The sequence below is a fragment of the Paramormyrops kingsleyae genome, chromosome 11 (genome assembly GCF_048594095.1).
Source record: "Paramormyrops kingsleyae isolate MSU_618 chromosome 11, PKINGS_0.4, whole genome shotgun sequence".
NCBI lineage: Eukaryota > Metazoa > Chordata > Actinopteri > Osteoglossiformes > Mormyridae > Paramormyrops > Paramormyrops kingsleyae.
Window position 1 is genome coordinate 20251083 of NC_132807.1, and position 16777 is coordinate 20267859.

General features: G+C 48.1%; 1 protein-coding gene across 3 annotated transcripts in view; it reads left to right on the forward strand.

Moving 5' to 3' along the window:
* The window catches only part of phkb (phosphorylase kinase, beta), a 48742-nt gene that overhangs the window by 13344 nt on the left and 18621 nt on the right, over positions 1 to 16777 (forward strand). For 2 of the 3 annotated variants that reach the window (XM_023817992.2, XM_023817983.2), the window contains exons 5-14: positions 1800 to 1907; positions 2555 to 2635; positions 4697 to 4812; positions 6990 to 7053; positions 9190 to 9285; positions 9757 to 9954; positions 12645 to 12702; positions 12863 to 12940; positions 14380 to 14538; positions 15007 to 15101. In XM_023817992.2, coding sequence (XP_023673760.2) covers positions 1800 to 1907; positions 2555 to 2635; positions 4697 to 4812; positions 6990 to 7053; positions 9190 to 9285; positions 9757 to 9954; positions 12645 to 12702; positions 12863 to 12940; positions 14380 to 14538; positions 15007 to 15101 — 1053 coding nt within the window. Of the gene's footprint in view, positions 1 to 1799; positions 1908 to 2554; positions 2636 to 4696; positions 4813 to 6989; positions 7054 to 9189; positions 9286 to 9756; positions 9955 to 12644; positions 12703 to 12862; positions 12941 to 14376; positions 14539 to 15006; positions 15102 to 16777 lie in introns of all 3 variants that reach the window. The other variant, XM_023817998.2, reaches the window with a different exon arrangement.

Genomic DNA, 16777 nt, shown 5'->3' on the forward strand with positions numbered 1-16777 from the left:
GGTACTGAGCTGTAGTGATCAATCCCATACTAATCTATTGCTGATCTATAGTGATCAGTCCCACACTCGTCTAGTGATGAGCTGCAGTGATCACCCCCACACAGCCCTAGCCCTGATTTATGGTGATCAACCCATACCCCTCCAGACTGAGCTGTAGTGATCAAACCCACACGCATTTACTGCTGAGTTGTCGTGATCAATCCCATACTCATCTAATACTTAACTGCAGTCATCAATCCCACAGCCCCCTAGTGCTGAGCTCTACTGATACATCCCACACTCCTCTAGTGCTAAACTTCAGTGGTCAATCCCACAGTCTGCTGGTGCTGAGCTCCAATGATAAATCACACACACCTCTAGTTCTTAGCTCCAGTGATCAATCCCACAGTCCGCTAGTGCAGAGCTCTAGTGATCAATCCCACACAGCTCTAGTTTTAAGCTCCAGTGATCAATCCCACAGTCCGCTAGTGCAGAGCTCTAGTGATCAAACCCACACAGCTCTAGTGCTAAGCTCCAGTGATCAATCCGCTTGACTGAACAGCCAGCTTTGCCATCACCAACCTCCACAGCACACCTGTTGGTGTTTTCACACCTGGTTTCACGCACTTGAAAATATTTACCGATGCCGCGCTCTGCGGAAAATGCCGGGATCAGATCCCGTTCTGCTCCTTCTCCGTGACGAGATCACCACTTCCAACGATACCAAGTAAAATCCACGCCTCGCCCCCCCCATCCTACCATCACCATCGCTCTCTAATCGAACATCTCCCCCGCTTTTGAAATTGTTCCGTTTCATTTAATCATGACCCCGGCGACCCAATTTGGGGGAAAGCTTTTCCGTGTCTTAATTACGATGCCCCATTTATACAGTTAATTACTCCGCACTGCATTCATTAACACCTGTCTCTGCCATTAAGAGGGAACAAGTCATTTTAATCCTCCTCCCACACAGAGGGAGTATCGAGCGGGGCTGCCACAAACATGGGGGTGGGGGTACAGCGCCACTGCCGTGTTCCTTCGGGGGGGCTGTTATTTACCCAGTGTCCAATGCTGCGTACTCCAGGGATCGGTACGTGAAGCGTCATCTGCTCACATTGTGTTTTTCATTCAACATGGGTGCAGTTGCCACTCTTGCCCTAGACCACAAGCAGGGTGGTCACCAGCGTTGTAGCAGACGCTCGACACCGATATCGCACCAAAAGCCACAACCACCGCGACCGCATACTCCACGCCCTCATTTGTCACATGTCACAGGTATGGGGGGGGGGTGGCAGGCGGTTTGCGGTGTTCCTTACAGGCTCTGAAGACCATTCACACCCCGCAAAATCCCCCTGCCAGCCCTGTGCCCGCTGCCTGTTCCTGGCTGCACTGTCCAGCACGGAGCAAATCTGGGACGGGAGAGTGGCCGATTCAACCCCACTAGCTACCGTCAGAGGGCCGGAACACTAAATATAGGCTGCCTATTTATAATGACACCAGCGGGGTTTGGGGTTGAGCGGGGGCGGCCGGGGACGACGTTTGGCATAGATCTGTCCGACGGCGGTCCACTTCACGCCGAGCTGCGCACCACGGCTTGCCTGGCCTGGCGCCGGAGACACGGATGAGCCCGGTTTCCACAGGATTCCCGCAGGAAAATCTGTCCATACGAAGGGCCCGGCCGTTTTGTCGCAGCTACTGTAGCAGGGAGTAGCACACATGACCTGGAAATGTTTTTCACGCCTTGCGTTTGTTTATTAATGCATGCTCTAATCCAACGTAACCTACATAACTAAGCCACGGTTTCTCCCCACCCCCTACAGGTGGAACAGTTCAAACAGGACCCAAGTCCATCCAAATGCCTGCATTCGATCTTCAATGTGCACACGGGCGATGAAGTTTTGTCCTACAACAGCTACAGCCATCTTCAGGTTGCCGCACTTTCCGATGTTGTCTTATGTCTTTGCTTTGTGCTTCTTCCTTATTCTCTAATGGTCCATTAAAGCTATAAAAAGTATCGCTAAATTTATTTAATGTTTAGGGGACACCCTTTTAGTGAGATCAAATGAAGTCCTTGATTATTTTAACGGAGGGCATGCTTCATCGTTTACAGTCGCTTTGAAGATCTTTTAAGAGATCACAGGCTTAATGATTCTGGGAATATGAAAATTATTTTGGAAACATTTCGGGTGGGAAAACTTCTCTCCTGCGATTATGATCATTGCGGGTCTCATTTCGGATTCATGCGGTTGCATTTCCCAACTGCAAAAATATATAAAAAAAAAGGGAAATGGAGTACCTGTGGGATTTTGTGTTTTGATCTTTGCAGTTATGGCTGGCCGAAGGTGTCCCACTGCGCTTAATTGCAGGGTTGTTGCGTCGTTTTTCTGTGTGTGAATCACTTAGCGGCGAGTGTGAGCGGTTTGTCCAGAAATCTGCTATCTCCCCAGCTTCTCAACCTGACGTGGAATATTAATGACTTCAGAAACCCCGTCTGTATGTGAAAAATGAGTTTGAGTTCCTCCCGCGGCTCCCGCCGATCTGGCTGTTCCTGAGCTCCCTGTCTCTCCCTCCCTAGATTGATGCAGTCTCCCTCTTCCTGCTCTATCTGGTGGAGATGATCTGCTCCGGCCTCCAGATCATCTACAACACAGATGAGGTACTTTGCCGTCGTCTCCGAGCCGACGACCCAGTCGCTATTCTGAGCATCTGTAATCCTGAGCCTGCTGAGTGCTGTTACTCGCGTTCCAGCTGTGCCCCCCCACCCCGAGTTGTCTCTCATGTACGTAGCACTTCATCGGAATGAAATTTTCGTCCTCGATCCCACTTCATCCATCTGTCATGTTGAGCTCGCTTCGGTCCTGTGGGAAAATACCTGTATGGTTACTGCTCTCCCCCGATCTTGTGATCTCCGGCGTTGAGATTGCATTACCTGGAACGCCATTGTGAAAAATGATTCGTACCTCGCCGTGGGAAATGCACACTGTCCCCTTTGAGATTTTGAGGTCATTTACTCTGTTTATTAAAACAACAGCCATCCGACTGACTATTTTCCCAAGACAAATTGACTTCCTGAGGGATTTCTGTAGGAGGAGGGGCTCAGGGGGGAGTCCACAAAGCAACATTAATTTGCATTTTTAAGACCTGGTTTATTGGACTGCATAACCCAATTAAAAAGCATGAACGCAAAGCCAGCGATCATTTTATTATTATCATTATTCTTAGTAAAAACATAATTTAAGGGACACATTTATGGGGGACCAGAGGTTTTCTTTCGATGTCACTGTAGCGGGAATGGGGGAGGGGTGTCGTCATGGCGATGAGTGAGGACCTGAGAGATGTGCTCCTTAACTGTCTAGTCTTCAATCAAGAAGTGTGATTTACCTGCGTGGATATTTCCCATAAGCCCCTGCAGGGGCCGCTGCATGGGGGGGGGGGGGGCGGATGTTTTCCTGTCGTCAGCAGCACAAATAAGACAAAATGAAACGCGGCTCATGTCGCCGTGCTGAAGACAGACGAGCTGGCGGGCCCTCGGGCTATCAGCGTTCATTATGATTCTCCGGGACTCCAGCCAATCAGAATGTTGGTCCGTGCCCCCCCCCTCTCTTCTGTCTGTCACTCGCCCAGGCGCTCCACTTTCACCAAGCAGCACGCTGTTCTTCCCGCAGTACGACTTGGCCGCGCAGGTCTGCAGTGACCCACGGGGTGCTTTAGCCTCCAGAGGCGGGAAATTGTGGGGGTGGGGACTGGGGGGGGGGGGGGGATGTTCAGGAGGGAGTGCAGTGTTTGGGATCTGGGTCGTGTGTGTGTGTGTGTGTGTGTGTACAGTATGTGTGAGTGAAAATGAAGGTATGAGACGGCTTCCATAGGTGTGCCTATGTCTGTTTCTCTGTCGCTCCGTGTGTGTGTCTGTATGTACAGTACATGTGTGTATTTCTGTATATGTGTGTCTGTCTGCTTGCGTCTGTTTGTCTCTGTGTCCCTCTCTGCAGTACATGTGTGCATCTGTGACCTTCTGTCTGTGTCTTTGTGTGTGTGTGTGTGTCTGTGTCTCTGTCTGTCTGTCTGTAAGTGCATGTGCGCTGTGTGTGTGTCTGTCTGTCTGTAAGTGCATGTGCGCTGTGTGTGTGTCTGTCTGTCTGTCTGTAAGTGCGTGTGTGCTGTGTGTGTACTGGTGTCTCAGTACCTCCCTCCATCTGTAAGCCAAACCATTGCTCCTGCACAGAGCCGCCTGTCACCAGACCTGCTCGAGCCTGGCTCTCACTTTTGCTCCCACCGGTGACGGTGACATCTCAGGCCCCGTCGACCATCAGTCTGACCGTCTCCTTCCGAATCCCCCGCCTGCCGCCCACGGAACCCCCCGCTGCAGCGCCTCATGGGGCCCTGATTGAAGCGCCATGAAGTCGCACTTTAAGTGTCCGTTTTGCGATACAGAGACCTGATGTGAAAGCATTGTCAGTCCGGAACGCAGACTTTCATTCCTGGCTTTAAAAACGAAACTGCTGCCATTAATATCAGTGAGACAGGCCGGATTCTTCCGGTTTTCCCTGCCGTGCCTGATGGTGGAAGGATGGACCGTGTCGCCTGTCAGCACGCTGCCGGCGAGCTTTGATGACTTTGTGAGGCTGTGTCTGAGATGAATGCTAACGGCTCATAGCCATGGATCTGACAAGAATCCCCCCCTCCCCACCACCAACCCCCCCCCACCCCACATTTGTAGGTGTCTTTCATCCAGAACCTGGTCTTCTGCGTCGAGAGGGCCTACAGGGTCCCCGATTTCGGCATGTGGGAGCGCGGCAGCAAGTACAACAATGGGAGCACAGAGCTTCACTCCAGGTTATAACGCAAACCGCGCTACATGGGGCCCCTGAGGGTTGTGGGGGGCCTCCTGTTGGCATCAAACACACACTACGCTAAGCACTAAATTAACGTGTTTCTTACTACCCCAGCTAGCTAGCTACAATCTGACTCTATTTTGGAACATCATTTATTGGTATCAGTGTTTAGGTTTTGAATCGTGGGCGCGAGTCTGCCGGATTAGCACTGGGGAGTTGTCTGTTCTGTGATTGACTGTGACTCCTGACTCCATAAGCCCCACCCCTCTCACAGGATAGGCCTGTCTCTCAGATCAGCTATTGGTAAAGGTCAAGGGTCATTAAAGCATGGCTCCTCCGCCACGGATCGGGACCAGAGGTCAGGGCTCGTAGTCTTTGGCTCCATCACGTACTGGTGGCATGAGGTTCACGGCCCATGGATTCTGACTCACACTCATCCGTCTCTGCGCTCGCCTGTTAAAGAACACGTCCGCCATAACTCTCATCCTCCATGTCGCTCTTTTATCAAAGGACCGTTTTCCCTGCAGAGTCCCTCCAGTTAGACTTAAAAAATGTCTAATAACATCAAAACGGTCACATTTCCCAGTGATTTTACTATAGGGAGTCAATGTAAAGCAAGTTTACATTGATCATACTTAAAAAAATAATTTTGGAGCAAGGCATCCTTTATAAACCAGTGTACTCATATTTACTATATCTATTTCTTTATCTTCCTCCATTTCTTAACCATCTGGAATGGCCATTTAATCCTACCATAGGTGTCTCTCTCAGTCCATGACACCCGTGTGGAGCAGACCAGCACACGCCTGCCTAGGTGTGTTCGTACCATCAGCTTTCTGGGCTTCAGGAAGTGCCCTGTCCCCTTAAATCTGCCCATAGCCCTGCAGGCTCCTGGTCTAAAGCTCGCTTCGCCGTAGAACCATGACAGTCTGAGAGACCCGGCCTTCCCGCCCCTCCCCACCCACCGGGGGTAGATTGAGCCAGGCGTCACAGTGGGGATCAAACCCGGGGCGTGTCTGCGACCGGAGCTCCACAGAGAGGATGTTCTCGCATTTATCACTGGGCCGACCATCGTACTTTTGCTTTTGAAGAAGAGTATGCAAATGAATCTCATTGTGTATTCTAAAACCTAGCAGCCGACCAGGCTACGTGTCAAACTGATGATGTATAAAGCATAATATTTCATTATCTTTATAATATCCGGGAAAAAAGTTTCAGGTATTCAGCTGAATCTGTGTGCAATGTCCTGCCTTTGTTTACATCCTGCTCTGGTGCCCAGCCTTGTTGGCAAACCCGCCTGCGTTTTGGCAAGGCCCTAAACCATCTGCTAAGAAATTTAGGACAACAGGAAGCCCAATGGGCTGGCAAACTGGCTCAAAAGGTAGCGGGAAGGGCAGGATGTTGTACCCTAAACAGGCTTAATGTCCTGTAATTACCTGTGCTTTAAACCAAAGGCTGTCTGCGAGTATGACAGCAGCACCTAAATTCACATTAATCGGAGCATAAGTAACGTGTAATCGGAGCCTGTATTTTTTTTCCGACTCCGCGTTCGTCCCTTCCTGCGTTCGTCTGTCTGCTCCCGTTCGTCTGAGGCATGCCGGGACGTCTAGATGCGAGAGAAATATCAAGCAGCTGCGGGATCGGTCTCGCAGTTTGTAGCGGGGAACAGGGGGATGTTATTCAGGATCATCAAAGAGCTTTGTGCCTGACAAGCCAGCAACACTAATATAAGAGGAGCGAGCAGGAAGTCGGTATGGGGCATGAACTGATTTTTCTCTGCGTAAAAAACAGGCGGACCTGATCGTCCTGAGATACGACATCTCTGTCTACTTTTGTTTTCTTTTCAATAATTCATATCGCCATAGCCTGACCCGATAAAAAGAAGCATATATGTGGTGTAGATATGTAATGAACATATCTGATTCCCTGTGATGTCATGCGCACCTGCGTGTTGTTTACGCCCTGGAGGAGTACTTGATGCCTTTGGGTATAGCACTTTAGCTAGATTTCCTGTGAAGAGATTCAGGTAGGTCCCTTTGTGGGATGGTCAGGGGGATCAGCTGACCAAATAGATGTTGTTTTACAGTGTGCTACAGTTTTACATTGATGCATTTGGCTTTCGGTGTTGGACGCCTTGAGCTGTTTGTCCTCACGGCCGTCTCTCCTTTCTGCTTTCAGCTCTGTGGGGCTCGCCAAAGCAGCCTTGGAGGCCATCAACGGGTTCAACCTGTTTGGGAATCAGGTGCCCCCTGTCCGCCTTTCTCCGGCATGCATCCCCTTCTCTCCCTCGCCCAGGAACATCTCCCGGGAGTTAATTTGTATTATGTAGCTCAGGCTCCGTATTCCAACGAATTCCATCTTTTCATTGCACTCGTTTTGCCTCATAACTGCAATATTTTTAAGAAACCGTTTGTGACATTTTGGTTTACTAACACGAAGGAAAAATTGCCAGCGATTTCTGTTCATTTAATTTTTAATTTGCCTTTCTGTCTTTCAATAATCAGGTCTAAAGTGCTAATTTATTTGCCAATTAGGAGTAAATGCAATACCAATGATCCTTAACAATGTCAATTAAGTCAATCAGTCATAGTGTATGTTTGTGTCTTATTTTAATGGAAGCAAGGGACAGTTTAATTAATGTGTGTTTTTGCAGCTCTCCCCCCAAAGATGCTGTTTTGGGGGGTTTTTGGTTTGTATTTGGGTATTTTTGTACTCAGGATGCCTGGGGCTTATATCACCCAGCAGGGTTTCTTGCTTAACTGGATAACTTGTTAGATTTAAGGTGCCCCAGTTTAAATTGGCTTCGTAGTTCATTTACATTTAGCCCAGGCTACCTTAAATCTGAGAAGTTATCCGGCTAAGCAAGAAATCCTGCCCCTGGTAGAGCTGTATTGTGTCCATGTGTTCCGTTCAGTCATTGGCCTGTTTTGCTTTTGCGTGTGGGGGTGCTCACCAAGCCAGGTGGGAGTGTTTAGCAGCAGAAAGGCGGACACTGTGAGGGGCCACAGGAATCCCGCTGAGCCATCGGCCAGCCCCCCCGGGGCGTGCCAGTCTGCTGTCCATTAGGCGGATGGCTGAACGGGATGCAGGCAGCGGGGTGTTTAGAGAGCGTTGAGAAAGCGGCAGTGACAGCTGCCATGCGCCGGCCTGGTGCCAGGCGAGGGGCAGCCAGGCGCAGCAGCATGCGGGCACATGCACGCGCCCCCGCCCCCCCACCCCCCCCCCGCTCATGTCCGCTCGCCGGTGCTTAAACATCCCCACGAAAGCAGCCACTGCTGTTGTTTTTCTTCTACATGTCCACACTTGTAGGCTCCTCTGAGGGACTTTTAATGCATTTCCGCATGCTCTGTCAAGAACCTTTTGAGCTGCTGTTTCCAGGAATCCTCAGCGATATGGCTCGAGTGCTCATTGGCTGTGACAGGAGTCACTCACAGCTGAGCCCCTTTCTATAGGCCACTGCCTGCCAAGTGGTCCGGATAGAGGCTCTCCTTCTGCAGTCTTAGTGATTTTTAAGCATCGCTTCCCCGTTAGACTCATTGTTGCTGCTCGAATTGCAATTAAGGCGCAGTCATCAATGGAAACACCTGGCCTTTGAACATTCTGTGGCGCAATTGGAATGGCGCAAACCTTAGATAACAAATCGCATGTGTGCTATGGTCTGCTTGCTCGTCACAGCAACGACCATGCCTTTGGGAAGCTTCTGCAGGCATCCAGTCTATATGATACCCAGGAGTTGGGTTCGATTAGACGCCCCCTAATAATATCGCTCATAAGCGGAGTCCCGATATTCAATCGTTACTGCAAATACGAGCTGGCTCCATGCAGCGCCATATACAAAGCGTATGCGCTATAGGGTCACGGGGGGTCTCCTGTTTCTATAAAATCCTTTCTGTAAAGCCGTAACCATGGCAACATAAATACGAAATGGTTTTTCGATTTCATAGATAGCCGTGGAACCAAGTGGCTCTGTCACGGGGTAATTATCCATTCGATGTGTACTGATTGTATAAAGTCAGCCCGGCGCTGGTCTCTGTCATGGCTTTGCTGGTTTTTGACAGTGTTGGATTATTGACACGATGATCGCGATGAAAGTGTTTAGATCGGAGGGCTTGGGGTGCCCAAACTAGAAAAGTGCATCGACCGGTACCACATGATTTAAACATTCAGTCTTAGCTGAAGACCATTTCAAGTCCACTGCCTAATAATAATCAATTTTTTTCCTGAATGGCTAGATTTTATGCTCTGCGATGCCCTAATTTCTAGTCTGTGTGATTATTTGCCTTCAGGTGTCTGTAATGGTGTATTATTTAGAATGATGGGGATTACTCTTAATGAGATGTTTGATTCTGTGCTTTCTGTGTTGTGATTGGTCCTTCAGGGATGCTCCTGGTCGGTGATCTTTGTGGACCTGGATGCCCACAACCGGAACCGGCAGACACTCAGCTCCCTGCTGCCGAGAGAGTCCAGATCACATGTAGGGCAGATGTTCCTCGTGCGTGCGGCTGTGTGTGTCTACGCGACAGACATTAGCGCCGTGTGCGTGTGTGTGTGTGTGTGTGTGTGTGTGTGTGTGTGCGCGCACACACAAGTGTCTCGCATGTTCCGGCTTCTGCAGTCGTGGAATGACTGTAGGACAGCAGCCTGCATTTCTTCTCATGTTTCTCCAGGAAATGCCTTCAGCTGTCAGGATGAAGTAGATCTGTTTAATTAGAAAGGGTTAAATGACTACATTATGGCAAAGTAATCCTTCTGATGTACTTAGAGCTAGGCTTGTGGATTAAGGCTTTCATGTAATTGAAGCCTTTGAATTTTTAAAGTTTATGCATCTTTGATGGTGGCCGTAAACATGCAGGTCCGACATTTTCACCTGTCCACTGACGGCTTGCTCCATGGAGGCGTAGCGCCAGGTGCTAACAGCTCCCGTTAACCCTCTCGCCCCCACGAGAACACGGACGCGGCCCTGCTGCCCTGCATCAGCTACCCGGCCTTCGCCGTGGACGACGACGCCCTCTACAGTCAGACTCTGGACAAGATAGTGCGCAAGCTCAAGGGGAGGTATGGGTTCAAGCGATTCCTGCGTGACGGCTACCGCACCGCCAACGAAGACAAGAACCGGCGGTACTACAAACCCGCGGAGATGAAGGTACTGTCCGGAGCTCCCTTTCAGGGGAGCATGCCCTCTGCCCTGCTGCTTTCATCTATTCCAGGCTCTCGGAAACTGATGCTGTCCTTGGTATAGCGGGGATGGAACCTCCGTTACTGAATGACATCACACACGCAGCGTTCCCTGTGAAGCGATGAAGTCATCCGCACCATTTCTCAGACATACTGTGCTTCCTTTATTGGACATTACACGCACATGCAGGTGAAATAGTTCCATCTGTCTGCTGCGTATGCAAATTTTCTAAAGCACATACTAATATTTGTTCAGAAAGGGGTTGTTTGTTAGCAGTTAGCAAAAGATGATAATCCCTGGATCAGTCTGAGAATGGAAACTAAACTCCGGCTGATTATATAAACTGGTTAGGTGGCTGGGAACATCTTTTCCATATTTATAATAACAGCAGGGCGGACAGACTGTCTTTAACCTTCTGTTCCCTAACTTGCATAATGCCTGTTCAACTTCTGTGATGTCTCAGTAAAACCTTAATAAATGGATAGGTTGCAAAATACTTGTAGTAATAATCTTTTCACACCCTTTCTGTGGATATTGTGTCAGGCATCTGTTCTGTTATGCTTATTACCAGTGACGTGAGCTGTTATTGTTATTGTATTGCGATGGGGGTGTTATTACTTGTCTGAGAATTTGAAAATAATTTCTTCAAACTCTGGCCGATTAGACTGAATACTGTCACCTGTGATTAGGTGGGTTTAGTTCTCGGAATCTGTAACCTTGAGCAGGGCTGAATTTCAGTAGTGGTGTTTAATATGAATGTCTGAAGTCCATCTCCAGCTATGGAGGGCTCCGACAGCATAGAAATCAAAAAAGAAAAGAAGAGGATGTAACAATACCCGCCTGCGTGGCTGAATAGCCGTCTTACTCCCATAAAAGTGACAAGGCAATATGTGGGAAGTGTTGTTTTTTTTTTTTTCCTTCATATATATGAAATATTTATGTATTAGTTTAATGTTTAACGGGACTAAACCAAGGACGACCGCTAGCTTGGGAAGGATGTTGTCGCCATTGTTTTGCTGGCAGATGATTATACTGTAAGTAGAACAGCTTGCGGGGTGTGTATCATCCCCAGCGCTACCCGGGGGGCCCCCGGCCCCCGGCCCCCATTCAGTCCCCAGCACTCGACCCTTCCTTCACCAGAAAACGGGTCGGCGGAGCCGTAGTCCCTGTTATTGTGTAGGAGCATTGGGAGAGTGGCCCTTACGGATGCCACGTGGCACTTTATTGCCTCCTAATATCTCGCTTATTGTTTATTACCGTGGCGATGGCTGCCCCTGATTTGGGGAAATGACCGGAAGCGCCTAATTAAATGTTTCTAGGACGCCGGGGCGAATGGTGTCCACCGGGGAGCTTTTCCTTCTGCGTTTCACCAATAAAATATCCAACTAAATTAATGCCGCGGGGATTTTGGTCAAACCCATTAAAGTGAGTGCGGCCACGGATCGATTTCCTGCTTAATTCTGCATTTTACCGAAATTTGTAATTGAACAGATCACCACGGCGATTTAGCGTGCAGAGGCGATGCTTTCACTTGAGGACAAGCGTGAAGCAGGTTATTCACACCCTTAACAACAAGCAGCGGTCCGCTTTCTCCTGCCCTTTTTGTACGTGAACCGCCACATGGTGAAAGCCGCCATTTGTTTTTTTTTCGGGGCTTTGTTTTCTTTAAATGGTCTATCCGGCAGTATTATATCTCCGCAGTTCATTTCATGCACCCCTGAGGCAAGGCAGAGCTTAGCCTTTTAATTTTCTCCATAGTGGCGTATCAGGTTTTCATAGGTACATGATGCACATTAGCGTGTCCCCTCACATCGTTTCCACACGCGGGAAACGGTCTGCTTTTCATACTTCCATTGATTTCTACGTTCGTATTATCTAATTATACAGCTGTGTATGGAATGTGCAATTAATGCCGTTCAGTTAAAAAGAATATCTATGAAATTATTTAGCATAATAACTGGACAATGGGTATCACCCCTGGCTCTCTCCTCCAGGAGTGGGGGTTCGAATCGCACCTTGTTGGAGGACGTGGTGTTTGTGTGTTCTGCTCGTGTCGCCTGTGCATCCTTCATGTGCTCCTGCTTCCTCCCACAGTTCAGTCAGAATCAGGATTCACTTCATTGGCCAGATACAGCTGCATGCACTGGGAATTTGTTTTGGCAGTATTGGTGCTTACATTCACAAATAACACAGGACAGCAAGTACATAAATGAAGAAAAATAGAAAAGTGGAAATTATAGAATAAAGGAATATAATGGTGCAAGCTGTGCAATATAATTACAAGGAGATTGAGGAGAATATGAAGGTATGAAAATATATGATGTGCAGGAGATATACAAAGATGCATGCAGAATGAGTGGGGGAGTGACAGAGGCAGGGACTTTGTGGGTGGGGGTTGGGGGGCTTGTTGATAAGTTGAAGCTAATTTTTCCAAGAAGAAAAATTCATGAAAAAGCCACAGTTCGGTGTTTGTGTGTGTGTGTGTGCGTGCGTGTGCGTGCGTGTGTGTGCGTCTGCGTGCGTGTGCGTGCCTCATACCCTGTGCTGCCCAGGATAGGTTCCAGGCCACCCTGACCAAGATAAGCAGTAACAAGATGGATGGATGGATTATTGAGTGATTAAGACGTGTGACTTTTTGTCTGTTTCCCTCTTTGCAGCTCTTTGATGGCATCGAATGTGAATTTCCAATATTTTACATCTACATGATGATCGATGGTGAGTCGAGATCTGCGTGTGCTGTGCCTTTTGCTTAAGGTGCACTAATCGTCGGCTTGCTCATTAAAATCAAGCTTATTTAAGCAAACCATTACAGAGCATGGAAACTGGATATGGGTCGATCTGTCCTGCTTAGAGATCCATTATGGTCGTCTTCCAGGTGTATTCCGGGGGAATTCTGGCCAAGTGAAGGAGTATCGGGAATTGCTGGAGGCGGTTGTTTTCCAGACTTATGAAGGTACGGCCCTCTCTCTGGATAGCCTCATCTCATCGGCATCGAGTGGCTTGAAACAGATGGTGTGAGATGTTCCTCAAGCTAAACTTGCCACAATATATCACTTAAGACATTCGTTAAAATTTAAGTTAAAATATCTGTATCGGTTTGAAGAGTCAATCTTGGCCGACATTTAAAATGTATCAGTATTAAAAGTTTGCAGTGCCAAAGCTAATGGCACAGCTACAAAAACAGTGGAGATGATTGCATTGGATAATAAGCTGTTTTCCATTGTAGGAAAATGAGGGATTTCATTGGCTGATTTACACCTTAGAAGCAGGGTTGCCAGTTTCAGTCTGAAACATTAAGGCACGCACCCTTGTGATAAAGTTTGGGTCCCGATGGTAAAATTTGCCAGGTTGGGATGGATTGATTGCATGGTCCAAAAATACGGGACAAAATGCGTACCATATTGGTTCAAAGTGGGACACTATTTTACAACAGTAGATGATAACCTAAAATATGTAGAGACTCTACTTAGACGTCTCAAAGTACAGGCCAGTGAGACGGTTTTATACGACCGTGACATGTTCACAATTTATTATTAAGTCCAGCCCGCAGATCGAGATCTTGTCATTCCACAAATCACTGCTCAGAGGTTGGCTGCTTACTGATGTTGGTGATATTAGACAAAAACGTATCTGTTGTTGGTATTGGTCAAAATTTCCAGTGCACCACTAGCTCTAGCCTGCTTTTGTCACACGGGCCTCTGTGGGGCGGGGCCCTTTCCGCCTTGTCCACCGGGAGTTCTTTTGGTTACCAGTCCAACAGGAGTTGTCGATATTTTCAGGTTAACTGCTTTTCCAAAGTGTGCAGTGACTGTGTTTCCTTTGGAGCTGGAACTAGTGACCCCCACCCTGACCCCTGAAGTTGTTTTTTAAAAAAAAAAAAAAAAAAAAAGCTGCGTAGCGGCGCTGTCGAAATCCTTAGGTGAATTCCGCTGGGATGCGCCCCCGATTGTAAATACGGCTTCCCAAGGACTTTTTCCAGGGCAGCGATCCGTGAGAGCTGTGTGCTCTTCCACAGAGGCGTGTCGCTGTTATTTAAGGGTGCCAGTGAGGGAGTGACTGCATGCAGGTCTGCGGCGGAATCGCATTATCTGCTGCGTTGTTCTCTGCAAGCCGTGACATCCGCATTTAATTTACTGTTTCTTTAAAACAGCAGTAATTGTGGCCTGCTGTGTAGCTCAGGGCCCCCTCTTATTCCCATGCGGGTTTAATAACATTTGCGTGAGACCCCCCCCCCCCCCCCCCCTTTATTTTTATATCACATTACTCATTTGCATTGCAGTTTTCCACAAGCTTGCAAAGCTAAAAGTTCTTCACATTTAAAAAATGCGAATTAAGTAGATTTATTGGAGGGTACGAGGGATGATTCTCCTCTTTGATTTGACGCCTCAGCAGGGCACACCGTCATTCCCAAGTACTACTATGTCCCGGCGGATTTTGTGGAGGCGGAACAAAAGAAGCACGGGAGCCAGAAGCGATTCCCCAGCAATTCGGGCCGCGACGGGCAGCTCTTCCTCTGGGGACAGGCCCTCTACAACATCGCCATGCTGCTGGGTGAGTTTTGAAATCTCTACAGTCATGGGACAATTCACATCACAGGGCACTTCTGTCAGGTCTGTGGGGGAATCTGTAACCAGGCCTCTCTTCCTGTGATCAGAAGGTCGCCGGTTCGAATCCTGTGCTTGGCACAATATATATATTGCCACTGGGACCTCGAATGAGGCCCTTAATTCCCTGAAAAATGCCAGATAAATGGGGCACTCCGACCCCCAAACATCAGTCTCCGCTGCACTTTGTTTATGTGTGAAAGAATAGCGTGATGGGACAGACTGCTTCCCATGTGGCTGTACTCGCACTGGTACAAATGACAAATAAAGCATAATTTTTTCATTCATCAGTTATCTTTACCCATTGCCACTATCAACGCATGAGAGAGTTAAGAAATATTGCATTCCCATTTTCAGAAAGATCGAAACAATTTAAAGCAATAAATCTCATTTTCCTCTTTGTCCCTTCCACCAGTCGATGGCTTAATTAGTCCCAAGGACATCGATCCCATCCACCGTTACGTGCCGCCCCAAGAGCAGAGGAATGTCAGCATGAGATATTCCAATCAGGTCAGCTTTCCGCCGTCATGTGACCAGGCCATCAAAGAGGCTCGCTCACCTACAGTTCTAGAGTTTTGACAGAAACTTGATGAAGTCCCTGTGTGGGCGGTAAGCACTTGAGAATTTCTTATAAACAGTGAGGTGCCATCATCATGGATATTGCGTATTTAAACATAGTTGATAAACTCAAAGTATTTTGTGAATTCAATATAGGGGGCACCTTTGAGTCACCTTTGAAAGTTTCCCACTGGTGCCGATCTTAATGGAATGCAGCCAGCGGGATTTGTCCACAAATGCTTTGGCACTTTGGCTGTGCTGTATAGAAGTCTGACTTCTTATTCCTCCTTATTCCGCCTGAATGGCCTGAGTTTTTCGCTCGACACTGAATGATTTCTCCCCCTCTCTCCCGAGTGCCTTCTTCACTAAGAAGATTGTCTTTGTCTCTTCCCGTCCTCCAAGGGACACTTCAAGCTGGGGAAAAAAGTTCATTGTTTACTTCTTTCCTCTTTAAATAGTCACCGTGATTTCGATAAAATCCCATCAGATAAGTCGTTTTTTCCCCCTATTTAATTCATTTATTTGCTCTTGGATTTTTTTCCAGTACAGCCTTGCATTTATTACTGTATCACTGTATATTTTACTGGAGAATTCAGCAAGGATAGTGCAGTGATTCCCCCTTCTGGGTCTTAAACCAGCAACCCCCCCAGCAGCAGCACTAAAAGAAACATATGCATATATTTACATGTATATGCTCCCCCATAGCAGCTCTGCCGGAGAAGCTGTCTCCTTACATTCTTATCTCCTGGAGCGGAAAAAACTACTAATATTGTAACAATGTGTGCACCTGAGGAAGGACACGGGAAGGTTTTCATGCAGTGCGGATGAGGGAAGCAGGTCCTTTACACTTGACCTTGAATATCTAATATCGCCCCCTAGTGCGTAAGTGGAGTAACACCCCCCCCCCTTTACCCTGCACAGTGTCTCATGTCTGGATCTCTGCATTTCTGCCCTGATGCAGCCTGATGCCCTTTGAATTACTGCCCTTTTATTTGTCTTTGAGCAATGTTAAGCATTTGATGTTTTGAGGTTTTTGTGGAGTTTTAGGCATCATTTTTTACGTGCCTTAGTGTGGTTGCCGCACAGTGTACTCCATCTTTACTTCTGATGGCTCTGTTGCTGCTCAGCATTCAAGATCAACCTCCCTCCAGTGGATCCCTAAGAGCGAGTCGTTGGATCCCTTAGGGTGAGGCAGTGGATCCCTTGGGCGGGTTGGCGGATCCCTTAGCCGATGGCTTGCCAGAAGTCGCGCAGCTGGCTCAGGAGAGACGCCGCACACTTTGTATTACACTTCAAATTCCTCGCCTATGGGACTTTTTATACATTTTATCAGGAAGGCGATTCTCTCGTCAAATGTGTATCTGTCCTGTCAGTGAGCGTCCTCCTCCGTGGCGGATGAAGGCCGTCTGGAGCGAGTAGCAGCTCAGCGCCTAATGCCCAAACAAAAAGATTACTAAAAGAAGTCATTATCACAAGTGTGGCAGTCAAGATTGATATAACAGAGTAATGTGAACGCCCCAGTTGGTCTGGCAGACGTGCCCAGAATCGCAGCGTAATCCATCCATCAGCTGCAGTGTGCTACTGTACATCTCCGCTCCGTGGAGTCCCGCTCTGTCTTTATCCTCATA